The sequence below is a fragment of the Syngnathus scovelli genome, chromosome 17, assembly GCF_024217435.2.
Source record: "Syngnathus scovelli strain Florida chromosome 17, RoL_Ssco_1.2, whole genome shotgun sequence".
NCBI lineage: Eukaryota > Metazoa > Chordata > Actinopteri > Syngnathiformes > Syngnathidae > Syngnathus > Syngnathus scovelli.
In genome coordinates this window covers 10881549-10896482 of record NC_090863.1, presented here as the reverse complement: position 1 = coordinate 10896482, position 14934 = coordinate 10881549, and the positions used below count along the sequence as shown (strand labels likewise).

Sequence of the window (14934 nt, the reverse complement as noted above, 5' to 3'; positions counted from 1 at the left end):
ACAACACAAAGTGCCTCACAAAACATGTTACAAGACACACAAACACATTAGACCTCCCATTAGAGTATTATTCACCTTACACAAGCTTGATAGCTTTCAAATAAACTAAATTAAACCCAAATGGGAATATTCGTTGCCATACCTAATACGTCCAGTTGGTGGCGTGGTGTTTGGGTGAGGTGAAAAAAACAGCAGCCGCGCAGCAGATTCAGGTGAAGAAGACGCAGTAGCCGGACGATGCGACTAATCCAAGAAATTGCAAAGTGTGGCACGAAAAAAACTGTTTAGCTTTCGGGAAACCCTTTCAAGACATTCGTTATCACTTCTACGAATCATTTTACGTCATACATCGCCGAAGCTGTTTTAGGTAAGATCATTTTGAACAGTGAGCATATGTGATGTTTTCAACCGCACAGCGCTAAGCTAGTCATGGACCCATTCACTAGACATCATGTAGCAGAAGCTAAACGCCACCATCATTTTGCTAGGTAGATTTAATAATAGGTAGATTTAATAATCTTGTGGGGGAATTTTAAGCAGGGTTTATTGATGTGTTTGTAAGGGTTGATGCGGTCACATAAAGCAAACTTCAGCCACAATTCCAGCATACAGTACAGAGGATTACAGTTACCGTATTTTATGTTTCTTGTTTTTAATTGCTTAAATAATATTGGATCTGAAACGCGTATGTGTAAATTGAGGATAGAATCAGTTACGAAATAGCTCTGTGTAAACGTTTTTAAGTACATGAGATGTGTTTATATCTAAACGAGGCCATTGAGAAGGGAGTGAATCAAGGGAAAAGAAAATACAAACAAATGAATTTATGACAAATTCCATAATGTAATGCAAATCGAACGACATAGTCGTATGAAAAAAAACTTTGGGAACACAATTTTCAAACTTCTCTTTTGAGTCATTGGTTGTTCGAAAAAGGAAGTTCAGTTAAATGCGACATTTGACAAGTGAAATCAAGTGTATTGGGTTTACAGAATATTTACGATAAGTAAAACAAGAAGAGTGTTTCAAGTCAGATTTTGATTATCAACCATTTAACCAGTCTTATTTCCTATTTGAACACTGGGTGGTGGTACCCACTTGACATTGAAGATGAAGACCTATGCGATCCCTAGTAGGCCTGAATGAAACTCAAAATCTTATTGGATATGCTTATGTTGATCCAATTCACATGCTGTGGTTGTTCTTGACCTGTATGATTTGCTTTTCACTTTTAGGTTCCTTAGACCCATTGTCGTGCTCTTCAGCCACACACTATGGTGGACTACTACCAGATTCTAGGAGTACGGAGAGATGCGTCTGCAGAGGACATAAAGAAATCGTCAGTTGATACGTTTTACAAGTTTATACAAATATCAAAAATATCTTTTTGGAAAAAGACCACTTGATGTCCACACAATGATATCAGTGTCTAAGGGCTCAGCTTGTGAATATCACATGACTGTTTGACTCTTCTCAGCACAATGTCAGCATCCAAATTTGTAGGCTTCGTCTTTGAGGGGCCTTTCTCGTATATCCCCAGAAGAGTCAACGCAACTTACGTTTGTGTTGTTGTAACTGTGTACGTCATTCAAGTAAACCGCTAATGGCATTTCATCATCACCTTGAATTAGCATCCTGTACTTTTTTGTTCTATTTCAAAAGATATAATTTGTGTGGAATGATTAATACAAGTAACTACAACCTCCGCCAATCCTGGTGTGTAAACTCCTTATTGAACCACGCCCACTAGCACCTGTTAAGCCTGTTCGACTCGGCCCGATTTTTCTCATCTCAAAAACTTCTCACTCGTGGGAACAACGATCCATTGTATCTCAGAAATAGTCCTTGTTCATCTTATAATGCGACAAGAGCAAAGATGAAAGACGTAACAGTTGCGACACTTCTTATTGACAGGCTCACCTTCAGGGCTGCTTGAAAATGGGCCTCATTTCTCCATCCTGAATTTATGATGAATTCATTTCTTGACAGACCTAAAAAAAAAACATGCAGTGTACAGAAGAAGATGCTTTAAAAAGTGTATTTCATGCCGCTGATTTTTGCTCTGACCTTTGACAGGTACAGAAAACTGGCCCTGAGGTGGCACCCTGATAAAAACCCAGAAAACAAAGAAGAGGCTGAGAAGAAATTCAAGGAGCTGTCAGAGGCTTATGAAGTCCTGTCAGATGGTTTGTAATGTCTTGGAAATTTGCCAATGTGCTGTGGTCTTGTTGTCCATAAAATTGTTTTGTAAATGGTGAGCCATGTTATTTTTTTTTTTCTACCAGTGAACAAGAGAAGCACATATGATCTATATGGCAAAGAAGGACTGACGAGGGGTGCTCGAGGGAGAGGTAATGTGATCATCCATCCTGAAAAAATTCTTCTGGTTTCCCAGACTGAAGCTAAACCAAATTTCACTTTTGTGTTCCACATAGTTTTCATCTAATTACTACTAAATATGTCCAAATGTTTTTAATGAATCTGTTACAGGTGGGCACTTCCACAATGAAGATCATTTCCAAGAACCCTTCACATTCCGTAACCCAGAAGATGTCTTCAGGGAGTTCTTTGGAGGCAGGGACCCATTTGCAGACCTTTTCGGTACATCCATTTTGCGTTTCCTTCATTTGGAAGCTTTTTGCTCACTCTCTCCTCTTGTTCTTCAAGGTGCAGATCCATTTGGTGATGATCCTTTTTTTGGCAGCGGACGGCGCCATCAAGGTCGCGCAAGTCGAAACCGGACAGGGGGCTCATTCTTGGGGGGCTTTGTAGGTTTTCCACCTTTTGGTGCCGGCTTCTCGCCTTTTGACCCAGGTAAGAAACCAACAACAATGGGCAATCGAATTCACTCCATGCTAATTACTCAGGTTTTATGATTTTCATTCTCCCCTTGCAGGCTTTGGTACGTTTGGCTCCATGAGCCCCATGGGTCACATGGGTCATATGGGTCACATGGGTCACATGACGACCATGGGTAGTCTCGGGGGCGGGGGCTTCACCTCTTTCTCCAGCAGCTCCTTTGGGGGAGGTGGTGGAGGAGGCATGGGTAACTTCCGTTCCGTGTCTACTTCTACGAAAATCATCAACGGCAGGAAGATCACGACTAAAAGGTAAACACAAGTTTTGGTTTATCTTATTTGTCATATGAAACAGGTTTGTGTCACTCTTGAAGATGAGAAGAGAAAGAAATTGCGTTTTTCTCCTTTTCTAGGATCATTGAGAATGGTCAAGAGCGGGTTGAGGTGGAAGAGGACGGCCAGCTGAGGTCACTAACCATCAATGGTAAAGAGCAGCTGTTACGACTGGAACACAAATAATAAACCACAAGTTACCTCAGCACAATACCAAGAAACTTGAGCTTGAAACAAAACATTGGCAACAACAAAAAGCAACAAAGAATTGTAATAATAGTGTTTTTTTTTTTTTTATGTACATACTTTAGTTGTGTTTAATTCCATTGATAGTCCCCTCTGGCAGATCTTATTATCTAAAGTTGAACATCGGTGAATTTGGGTGACTTATGCGTTATGTTTAACTAGTTCTGAACTGAAACTGGCCTTGAATTTTAGGGTTGGTATTGATGCTTCAGTGTGTGGGACCACATTGTTATGACCCCTGACCCTACTAATATTTTGTGTCCACTCCTTGTGTGTGTCTGACAGCTCACAGCATTCCAAAAATGTAACTCAGCTTGTAAATATTACAAAAGTGTCAAATTATATAATGTGGGTAGATATATAAAGCATTATCCCCTCTGTTTATTGATTGTTTAACCTTGTTCTTAATTACCTTTTTTTTTTTTTTTTTAAATCCCAACGCTGGTATGATGTATTTTTCTATCTTTTATTTAATGATGCATGTATACCTGTTGATGTTAAGTCTTAATGTTAAAGCTGCACTATGATGCACAAATATCATAAGTCATTCTATAAGTTATCCTGTATAGGAATTCAGACGTTTAGTGTACTTTGTAAACCAATAAATATAAGTTTCATTCTGAACTTGTAATCATGATCATTCGGGAAAAATAATAATAATTTTACATATATATATATATATATATTATATATTATATAATATATAATTTTATATATATATATAATTAATATAATTTTTATATTTATATATCTATATATACTATATTATATAGTGGGAAAGAGACAAAAAAACAAAACAATTTTGTCTCAATTGAATGCCTGCCTAAAGTCATGTTCATTGTTTGAAATGAAATGCATTCATAATAATAATTAATAATGAATAATTAAGAAACGAAGACTAACTACTATCACAATGCTTTTTGTTGGGCTCATGGGCAGCACATTTGTGACCCTTTATTTAGAGTATGTTATGTGTCTGCAGACTGGTGAACTTGTTACTCTGACCTTTGTAATGCTAGTTCCACGATATTGCTGTGTTCGAATTTTTCTGTCCGCTGCACAACCAAACACTCATGTTCTACACTCATCTTAGACCAGTGGCTGTAATTTACAAAACAGGCTAGACTTGTGAAGACAATTATTTGTCTTTTTGATAAATCTTAATATTTATATGTCTTTATTAATATTTATTATCTGTAATATTATTTAATATTTTAGGAAAATCAAAAGTAGACAAGGCAGACTGCGAGTTGAAGTCTAACCCTAACCGCTTTCCAAAGAAGAGCTGTCCTTGGTGCTGAACGAAACTCTTTTTCTCTCTCGCTCTCTCTCTCTCTCGCTCACTCTCTTGCTTTCTGTCTCTCTCTCTCTCTGTCTCTCCCCCTTTCTCTTTCTCCCTGTCTCTATCCATCCGTGATCCGTTTAGTCCTTCTTACCAGCGACTGTCTGTAGTTATTTGCAGGTGTCCTCATGTATCTCAGCTACACTGACGCCTCACTTGATGCAACATAACCTGAACGTTCAAGCTGGCCTTAACTATCTGGCCAAAATGTGGATCTTTGACACTATGCCTTGTGGGTTTCATTTATCAGTATCTTCAGTATGGTGTTGAAAATCAGAGATAACTAGGTGGCTGCTATGGTGGGACCTCCTGGAAGAAGCAGAGTTCGACTTCAAGAGTTATTCAGCAAAATCCACACAGGTAGGCTTCCTCTTGAGTTTCTTAAATTCTTGACAACCTGTTTTTTTTATTTCTTCCCTCTGGAACATTTATTTCTAATATGAGATATGAAAAGGGAGGTTATATTGATTATTCTAAAAAAGAAAACGTTTTTTAATTATGCTGTGATGGCATTAGTCTGTGCGCTTTGTGCTTTTCAAATTTGCGGTACTGAAGTGCATAATCTCGGGATAAGCCACAGTCTGCCTAATCTCCTGATGACGAATTGGAAATGAATGCTCTCTTTTTAGACTTTGACTCTGCGTTCTAAACAATTTGCTTTCGACTTGGAAAAAGTGTCGACGTAACGGAAAACGGTGTCCAGAACACAATAATAATCATTAGTTTTTGCTAGCATGACCTTTGTTATGAAGTATTTAAAATCCAGGTGTAATTGTACATACCTAGTTATTTTATGTTGTGTTGTTGCACAGAGGCACGCATTGTTAATTTCATTAAAGATTATTAATTATGGTGTTTATCATTTAAAACTTAAAATGGCACTTTATACGTATTTTACACTGCAAAAAAGTCTTATCGGTCTTAACTTTCTGCGATGAAAATATTGTCCCAAATGATTGCCTTCTTTTTTAACTTTGATAAAAATAAAAGCCCCATAATTGTTTGGTAATGAAAAAATTAAATCTTCTATACTAATATGAGTATTACACATCTGAATGTTTTTTCAACTCAGTTAAAAAGTTAGCAAGAACAATTTAGAACCATTTATTAAGTATTTAATAAATTTCTGGTTGTGCGACTAGCATTTTGACATTTAGTGACGTAGTAGTTTTGGATGCTGACATCGTCGTGTGTCCTATGAGTGTCCTGAGAGAAGATAGACAGGCTATAATTAACTTGGGCAGACAAAGCCAAATGCCCCCGCAAGGATTTGTGGTTCGGCGTTATACAATCAGATAAAAGTCCCACAGTCAAAGGACATTTAATGGTAGAATAAGCTCTAGTGGTACAACCATAAAATTGATTTCCCGGAAAAAGCTACGATTAACATTTTATAGAGCAGTCATTGAAAGACTTTTAATTCCAGAAAATGATTTCGACGTGTGTTTACATTAGCAAATGAAAGTGAATGAAGTTTACAGAATGGTTGACCCTTAACCTTCAAGAAAACAGCTTGCTTGCTTTGTTGTGCTAACTCCTTATTTTTATAAATGTCTAACTGATTGTTTTGAGGCCAAAAAAAATGTTTTTTTACAGTTTAAACATGATTTGATCTACTGACCTCTAACTGGGGTGTCACTCAGTAAAACACAGACCTTTGCCAAGGCCAGAGGTCAAATTTGGGATTGTCTGTCTTATAGCTAATTAGACGCTTCCCTTCGTGCCTTAGTGACTCAAAAAGTGAAAATCATTTCAGCTGTTTTATCCAGATCCTCACCAAACTAAATTAATTCTAGCCAACGGAGTTTGAGTCATTTAGCTAACTTCATCTGTCCTGATATTTACTGTTGTCAAAATGAATTGAAAAACGACTACTGCAAAAATTACGGTACGACTTAAAATGTATAAATACCATATGTAAATTTATATTTTTAATAATATTGCTTATTTCTTTATACCCTTCTAGTCATGGATCTCAGCACCAGTTCTACTATCTGAAAAGAGCTGGGTGAGCTTGGTGGGCCAAGCCACTCTGTGCCCACCGGCCACCACAAAATCATCCCGACGAGTCAATATCACATCCATTAGTGGAGTTCACACTGCATAAATATGGTAGACAAAGCGCTCTACGGTACACCAAAAGTCCTCAATCGACCCCCGGCGGTTCCAGTGCTGCCCCCGGAGCCCATCGACATCATCCGCGTGAAGGCACGATCTCGGAGGGTCCGACTCAATGTTGGAGGTCTAACACATGAAGTTTTATGGCGAACGCTGGACCGCCTTCCCAGAACCCGTCTGGGACAGCTGAGAGACTGCAACACCCATGAGTCACTGCTGGAGGTCTGCGATGACTACACCCTGTCTGAGAACGAGTATTTCTTCGACCGCCATCCCGTGGCCTTCTCCTCCATTCTCAACTTCTACAGAACTGGCAAACTGCACATGATGGAGGAGATGTGCGCCCTATCTTTTGGCCAAGAGCTGGACTATTGGGGTATTGATGAGATCTACCTGGAGTCTTGCTGCCAGGCACGATACCACCAGAAGAAGGAGCAGATGAATGAGGAGCTGAGGAGGGAGGCGGAGAATCTGAGAGACAAGGAAGGAGAGGAGGAGGAGGAACTGGGCTGCTGTCCTGACCAGAGGCAGAAGCTGTGGGATCTCCTGGAGAAACCCAGCTCATCTGTGGCAGCAAAGGTAACAGCAGCTCGCACTTCCATGATAACCCTTCTAATGGAAAGATTTCAAATTCCAGGGCTTAGTCAGAGTTGGCCCACTTTAACCAATTCAGAGGAAATCATTGACATTTTTGGAAATTCCAAATTCATAATATTTAACTGCAATTCTGTCACCATAGAGGGTATGTGGTTTATAAACTATAACACAAAAACTGTATAAATAACATTTAAACATGTTGAAAAAGAAAAACAAATCTCCATCTTTTAAAGGAATAAATTTAACAGTCTTACTTGGTACTTTTTCCAAAATAAAGTGTAAACAGAAGTATTAAGACAAACCTCTTAATCATGTCCAAAGTTCATTGAAGACATTGAGACAAGTTGAGAATGAAATAACTTGACTGGCCCCAAAATAGCCTTGACCTCCACCCCGCCAAAATACAACAGAAATTGTGAGCCAATCCTATACATGCCAACATCTTGTCGAAGATGGCATATTTTGTAATTTATGAAATGGTCAGGATCTTCAATTCTGGACCAATAGCAGCTCCATCTCAACACTAGAGCTGGAACTAGAGCAGCAAACTGATTCAACAAGTCTTCAGTGGGTTCAAGGTCAGGATTTGATGCAGACCTATTCATTTGCTTTACACCCAAATCCCGACTTCTGGATGGAGTTTGGGTCTAGACTGCGGAGACGCAGGAGTGTGAAGAGTCTGGATGTACCGGAAGAGTCTGTCGCAAAAGCAGATTAAGCTGTTTGCCCTAAGCAGTTAAGATTTAGTGAAGTTAAAAGGATGATAAAATGAGCCTTCCTGAGGTAGATCATGTATTGGCCAGAAGCGTTCTTGGAACAGATAAGAACAGTGAAATGTATCATTTTGTAATTAACATGACTAATTCTCTTGGCGCCCATCGTGGAAATGAATTCTCAATTTGTTTCATAAATTGCTTATTCTTAGGTTTTCACAGGACAGAAGTCATTCGAGTTCTAATCATTTTAATTATCATTATTTCACTTTTGGCAATTAAAAATTGCTTTTCACATGAAGCTGCAAAAAATAATAATGGAATAATATGTATATGTCAGGACAGCAGTGTAATTTACCGGAGAATCAAAACAACAAAAATTGAAACTGCCTGTAATTTGAGGTATGAAATCATACGTAATACGTACATAAGTTTAGCAGCAAACTTTGTTTCTAAATATAACAGAGATCCTTGTGACTATTTCAGAAGTGTGGGGTCAGCAGGAGGGAATCTTCTTAGGCCACTGCGCAATGACACTCCCCGTGTGTCATTCAGCTCTTAGCCAATAAGAGATCCTTCTCTGAGCATGATAAAGTACAGCTGATTAGATGCAAGTATTAAGTGGAACACACACACGCACACACAAATTCACCCACCGCTATGTCATAACATACTACCAATAATAACTTTTTCAATAACCAAATTTAAATTCATGCACATAATCTTATTGCAGTTTGATGGGATTTACTCTCATGTTATTTAATATCCTACTAAACTTCTTATTCAACTTGATTTCTCTCATCAAGGGTTATTTAAGTGAGTCATGAATTATTTGGCGAAATTTTGATGCCAGATGCTCTTACTGGAGAATTACATTTAGAGTTTATTCGTTTATTTCAAACTAGTGGAAAAAATAATAATATTACTGTACAAAAATGGAAAGACAAAAAATATCTATCTATCTATCTATCTATCTATCTATCTATCTATCTATCTATCTATCTATCTATCTATCTATCTATCTATCTATCTATCTATCTATCTATACAATTGACGTTCAGTTTTTAATCTGTCCTTGATTGCAGTTCAGTCCTAGTTTGAGAAACTTGATGGCCGTTACGCAAAATTCAATTTACGCTATCCATGGCGCGTTTCGTGGCTTCTTCACAAATTATGCAATGGAGCCGGTGACTGCAGTAGCTAGACGTCAGCCTCAACCCAAGTGTGATCCAATGAGTGCTTTGGCAAATTGTAACCATGCCGAATTCACAATGTTATTAGAATTAGAAGGATCTAGCTGGATGGCAAGAATCCAAATGGAATCTAAAAAAAGTATTTATTCACAAAGAACAAAAGGAAAGCAAACAAAGCACGTGGAATTAAGAATTACTAAATCAATAGAAGTCTAACAAACAAAACATTAGGACTGACTGACCGTAACATGATTTGGAAATGTAATAACTACTGACAGGAACCAATACAGAATATTAAATTGACAAGACAAAAGTGACTAAGGGAGCTAATTGACAAACGCAGGTATGAACAACAACAATAAGGAAAAAACAAAATTGCCGTACAAGACATAAACCACAAAAAAAGATGAGACAAAAGCAAATGTAAACATCAAAAGCGTTTGGATTTTGGATTCCATTCGGATGGATGGATGGATGGATGGATGGATGGATGGATGGATGGATGGATGGATGGATGGATGGATGGATGGATGGATGGATGGATGGATGGATGGATGGATGGATGGATGGATGGATGGATGGATGGATGGATGGATGGACAGAAAAATATTGGGATGGAATGTGTCAACACTCTGAGCCGTGCTACATATATGAATAACACGATCAATTTTATAACATTGATCCAGGCTACAGCATTTGAAATATTTTTTTGACAGCCATTAATTAAGATTTCTTGTGACATATTCCTGAACGTCCATGTTTAAATGAGGACTAACATTGATTGAATGTCATAAAAGATGCAAGAGAGCACAAATATATATGCAATGTTGAATTTTTTTTTTAATTTAGTATCTCCAGATGAAAATGTCCTTAAGTTATACTCTTTCTTGATATCATCTATTTGTTAAAGAATAATTTCCTTTAGAAAGGAATTTGCAACCATGTTTGATTCTTCCTGTTAGAGGAGGAAAGAATGAGTAACCACTTCTAACAGCTCTCTATCCTCGCTATAGATAGCAAGACAATCCTATTACAATTATCCTGAAATGTCCTAGCAAAGGCTGGAGTGAGAGACGGCACAAGCTTATGGCTCCTCACCGTTACACCTGCAGTTCGTTTCAGTATTAAAACAAAAAAGATTTTCCTTCAAGCAAAGAAATATATTATTTCGCTTTAAACTCCCTGAAGAACAATTGAATTATCAGTAACTGAATAATGGTGACATTCTCTTAGTCTGGGAAAACTAATTAGCATCTCAATCCTAGCAGACAATACCAGATGCCATGATTAAGATATTTTGCCCCGGTTTCGAAAATCCTCATCCAGATTGTGTATCAAAACGAAATACATTGTGTACCAACCAAAAATAACATTCACTCTCTTTCCTTTGTCTTGCAGATTCTGGCTATGATCTCCATCCTGTTCATCATTATTTCCACAATTTCATTATCACTCAACACCTTGCCAGAGCTGCAAGTTGTGGACGAATTTGGCCAGTTTAATGACAACCCAAGCCTAGCCCACGTAGAAGCAGTGTGCATCGCCTGGTTCACCATGGAGTACCTGTTGCGCCTGCTGTCAGCACCCAACAAGTGGAATTTCATCAAAGCGCCACTAAATATCATTGATTTGCTGGCCATACTGCCTTACTATGTGACTCTATGCCTCACCGAATCCAACAAGAATGTAATGCAGTTCCAAAATGTGCGTCGTGTGGTCCAGATTTTCCGAATAATGCGAATTCTGAGGATATTGAAACTGGCCAGGCACTCCACTGGACTGCAGTCTCTGGGCTTCACGCTGCGAAGGAGCTACAACGAATTGGGTCTATTAATTCTCTTCCTTGCCATGGGCATTATGATCTTTTCTAGCTTAGTATTCTTTGCTGAGAAAGATGAGGATTCCACCAAATTCACCAGCATACCTGCCTCTTTCTGGTGGGCTACAATCACAATGACCACTGTTGGTTATGGAGACATATACCCTCAAACCTTGCTGGGGAAGATTGTTGGAGGACTTTGTTGCATAGCTGGAGTCTTGGTCATTGCCCTTCCCATCCCAATCATTGTCAACAACTTCTCCGAGTTTTATCGAGAGCAGAAGAGGCAGGAGAAGGCCATCAAGAGGAGGGAAGCTCTTGAACGAGCGAAACGAAGTGGAAGTATTGTTTCGATCAATCCCAAAGAGGCTTTTGCACGTAACATGGAACTTACAGATGTGCTGATTGAAAAGAAAGAAGATGGTAAGTGTCCAGTGGATAATCACTTGTCACCTAGCCGCTGGAGCTACCATAAACGCTACTCCAATGCGGATTTAGGCAGCCCCGGTCAGTCCAAACTTACATCTGGTTACCAGGAAGTGGCTCGAGTGGGCTCACCTGACTGTCCCAAGCCCTTGACTAGCAAAGGCAGCCTTCAACACCTCAACGTAAAGACATTAGAATGTGCAAGCACTTTCCAGGAGAACCAAGCAAAACTGATCAATGAAGAGATGGAGATGAATCTGCTGCCCCCCATCCAAACCCAAAAAACATCCCCTGACGGAAGTGCAAGAGCAGGCTGCAACATGGCTGAGGTCTTTTCAGGAGAAAGAGCCGAAAAAAGTTCTCTGATCCCCAGCGTTGGAGCTAGTCAAAGTACTTCAAGACAACTGCGTGCACCCGCTCCCTTGGATCTGACTCGGATTAGTGCCATAGAGATCAATAAGACCACTGATAGCACCCAGCCAATGGAAATTATAAAAGAGGGGCTGTACAAGTTTGTGTCCAGTCCCAACATCAATACAACTGCAGACAGCAGCTGCACCTCCTCAACGGATTATAGTAGCAGCCTACAAAAGACAATAGACAACAAGAGTGACCTCATTGGAACCCAGGATGATGTTCTAATGGCAGTGATTACACCAGTGGCCACTTCCTCCTCTGCTGGTACAGCCAAGCTTTCTCAGCAACTGTCAGACGATAAGGTTTCCAGATTTTCGTCACGGCTCAGCTCTGGAAGGCAAGACACTAAATCTTCACTGGCTCTGCTACAATCTCCGTCCCTGGTCGAGCAATCTGTTCGTCCAAACAACTCTAAGGGGGAAGGTGAAGGCTCAGCAGCCAAGAGATTAGAGGGTGAAGGACAGCTCACAAGCTTAAGCCACCAAGGAAAGAATCACGTGGAGAAGTCTGCTGCCGGCTCGGCTAGTTGCACCAGCCCTCTGCCCAAGGCCAACCTTCTCAACTGTTCGCAGGATCTGGTAAGTATGGAGGGAGGAGGAAGGGAGGTGCCATCTCAAGGTGCTGAGAGGCAAGAAAACCACATTCTAGATGGAAGTCACGAATCCTCCAATGAAACTAGCATGTGAGCCCACATTCCAAAAGCGCTGAGGAAAATGGGGACATGAAAAATGTTGCCCAACACAGGCACGAAAACCACCTTGGAGAAAAACAGTGTACAATCTAAAGGACATTGAACCACTGAATTTTTGACCACAGATGAACCACATTTGAACATAACACCAACAAAATTATGTGTACACCCCTTTCTATTGTTTTATTTTCAGGCTATTTCAGGAAATCAAGATTCTATATAAAAATTCTGCACATTGTGGAGAAAAAAAAAAAAAAAGTGTCTTTTGTAATACATGCAAATTTATGGCTCATCAGACTTTTGGCTATTATAAACCGTACTTGAAATGCAGCCCTAAGCGTAGTCAAACATATTGGGTGAGCCGTGTTGTATATTTTGTATGGTTGTACAGTATTTATTTTTTACCCCTCTTTTCTATAATGCCTAAAAATAAGTTACTTAAAGGGGATGAATGAGGAACAGAAAGTGTTTGCTGTTTGTTCACATCTTGGCACGCCTCTCGACAATGAGAGAAGTAGCAGCAGTTTAATAAAGAGAAAATACTTTGTAATGTATCGCAAACTTGATAGACTGAATAGATAGCATGACAAAAGATAAAACTATGGAGGGAGTCATTAAACTCTGCCTGAGTCCCAGGTCGGACGCTCCTGTCATGAACAGTCATAACAAATCGAGGGGCCTTGACACATTCCATAGACGAGACATTTGCCCATCACGTGTTAGCAAGTGCACTTGTGCATGTACCTAAACAATCTGGTCTCTATGAGACTTATCTGTCTTTTAATCGAATCATGTTTATTGTACTTTTGCCATCATTGTCATTTCAGTTTGAATCATTTTTGGCAATTTTAGTTGTTGGAAACATTGGAGCATCAAAAATTATCAGTCAAAAAACACAATCAGTAAATGCTCTGCCCAATGTTTGCTTAGTGTATATGCAAATATTCTTATAATATATTTCTTTTAGTGTCTCACATTCAAATACTGATGCCAGAGGTGCTAACCAAGGCTACACCCTGCAGCATGTTGTAATTATATTCTTGTGTTGTTTGGGGTTATTTTACTGTGAAAGAGTTCAACCTTAAATAATTGCATGTTGAAAATTAATGAATGCTGCATTGCACGTTCAAATGATAGCTGACATGTATCAGATTTACTTGTATGGACAAAATGACTTAGCGAGAGAAAATATAGTTTGAGCACGGGTATCAACACATAAAACATGACTTGTGTGTAAATTCAAACCCGGTGTATAGATTATTGATGCTATTTTTTTCTGTCTAATAACAGTGATTCACTGTGTTTTTAAAAAGACAATGGCGCTGCATTTTCTTGTTGACATCTATAGATATATTCAAACATGGGTGCCTTTTCATAAATAGACAATTTATGAGAAGGTGGAAGAAAAATTGTAGAGTAAGAGTTGTTTTCTTTTTTTTCCTTGTTCAATGGACACAATATGTTGATATGCAAATCCTCTGGTTATGTTTGACTTTGTTGTACAGTACTTAACCTCATTGTGACTCAACTAGTAACATCGCCTACAGTTTTAACCTCACTGTGCCGCAATTTCCTCTGCATTTGCTAGTAAGGTAAGTTTCTCTGAGAGAGTACAATATATTTGAATTGCACTGCTGATCTAAATACAGTATATCTTACAAGTGTATTTATATGTGTCTATTAACTACAGCATCCATAAATGAATATATTATGGTTTGATTGGATTCTAAATCAATTGATAAGTCTAACTGTGGCATAATAAATAACATTATTAACTGATTACCTCAAACTATATAATCATTAAATAGAGGTGGCAGTGTATTTCTCAGATTATTGTTCCGTTAACTTCAAAAGTACGACTATCGTCTTTTTGACAACAAACATGTACACAACCACATGTTCCAATTGCATTTGCTAGTGTTACTGTCATCTAAATATTGCAAATACTGTAGTCAACAAACCATGGATTTTTTTCTCCATTTTTCTGTTTTCCAGATGTTATTGTTTTTGTGAGGTTCATCATCATCTTTCTAGTTTAAAAGGAATATTATGATTAGTCAGGTGCGAGAATCAACATATACTTAGTGAATAGTGACTTTTCATCCATTTACTGATACATGCAAAATAAAAAAATGTGTCTGAATGGCCTATTACTGTGTGGTGTAAATTTCATTTTCTTTTTTTTTTTTTTTAAATATAAGGATCACCAAAATGAAAGAAATGAAACATAAAATTATACGC

At 38.6% G+C, this 14934-nt stretch overlaps 2 protein-coding genes across 3 annotated transcripts; both read left to right on the top strand.

The window, feature by feature from the left end:
* The first annotated feature begins 188 nt into the window (after positions 1 to 188).
* On the top strand, positions 189 to 4001 carry dnajb6a (DnaJ heat shock protein family (Hsp40) member B6a). 2 transcript variants are annotated; one of them, XM_049747359.2, is made up of 9 exons: positions 189 to 367; positions 563 to 627; positions 1236 to 1339; positions 2077 to 2186; positions 2286 to 2351; positions 2491 to 2601; positions 2668 to 2814; positions 2897 to 3110; positions 3212 to 4001. In XM_049747359.2, the coding sequence occupies exons 3-9, from the start codon at positions 1275 to 1277 to the stop codon at positions 3315 to 3317; spliced, it is 819 nt and encodes a 272-aa protein (XP_049603316.1). In that variant the 5' UTR covers positions 189 to 367; positions 563 to 627; positions 1236 to 1274; the 3' UTR covers positions 3318 to 4001. The 2 variants fall into 2 exon arrangements, with proteins under 2 accessions (XP_049603316.1, XP_049603315.1); XM_049747358.2 differs by lacking the exon at positions 563 to 627.
* A 788-nt stretch (positions 4002 to 4789) lies between these two features.
* On the top strand, positions 4790 to 14843 carry LOC125985511 (potassium voltage-gated channel subfamily B member 2-like). The gene is made up of 3 exons (XM_049748426.2): positions 4790 to 5079; positions 6686 to 7416; positions 10739 to 14843. Exons 2-3 carry the CDS (start codon positions 6829 to 6831, stop codon positions 12686 to 12688), a joined length of 2538 nt encoding a protein of 845 aa, XP_049604383.1. The 5' UTR covers positions 4790 to 5079; positions 6686 to 6828; the 3' UTR covers positions 12689 to 14843.
* The last annotated feature ends 91 nt before the right edge of the window (positions 14844 to 14934 follow it).

Excerpts from the sequence above, each read along its gene's own strand:
- LOC125985511 (XM_049748426.2), top strand. The coding sequence starts at position 6,829 with ATGGTAGACAAAGCGCTCTACGGTACACCAAAAGTCCTCAATCGACCC. Across the intron at positions 7,417-10,738 it reads GCTCATCTGTGGCAGCAAAG|ATTCTGGCTATGATCTCCAT; the intron begins GTAACAGCAGCT and ends TTTGTCTTGCAG.
- dnajb6a (XM_049747358.2), top strand. The coding sequence starts at position 1,275 with ATGGTGGACTACTACCAGATTCTAGGAGTACGGAGAGATGCGTCTGCA. Across the intron at positions 2,352-2,490 it reads GAGGGGTGCTCGAGGGAGAG|GTGGGCACTTCCACAATGAA; the intron begins GTAATGTGATCA and ends AATCTGTTACAG. Across the intron at positions 2,602-2,667 it reads CCCATTTGCAGACCTTTTCG|GTGCAGATCCATTTGGTGAT; the intron begins GTACATCCATTT and ends TTGTTCTTCAAG.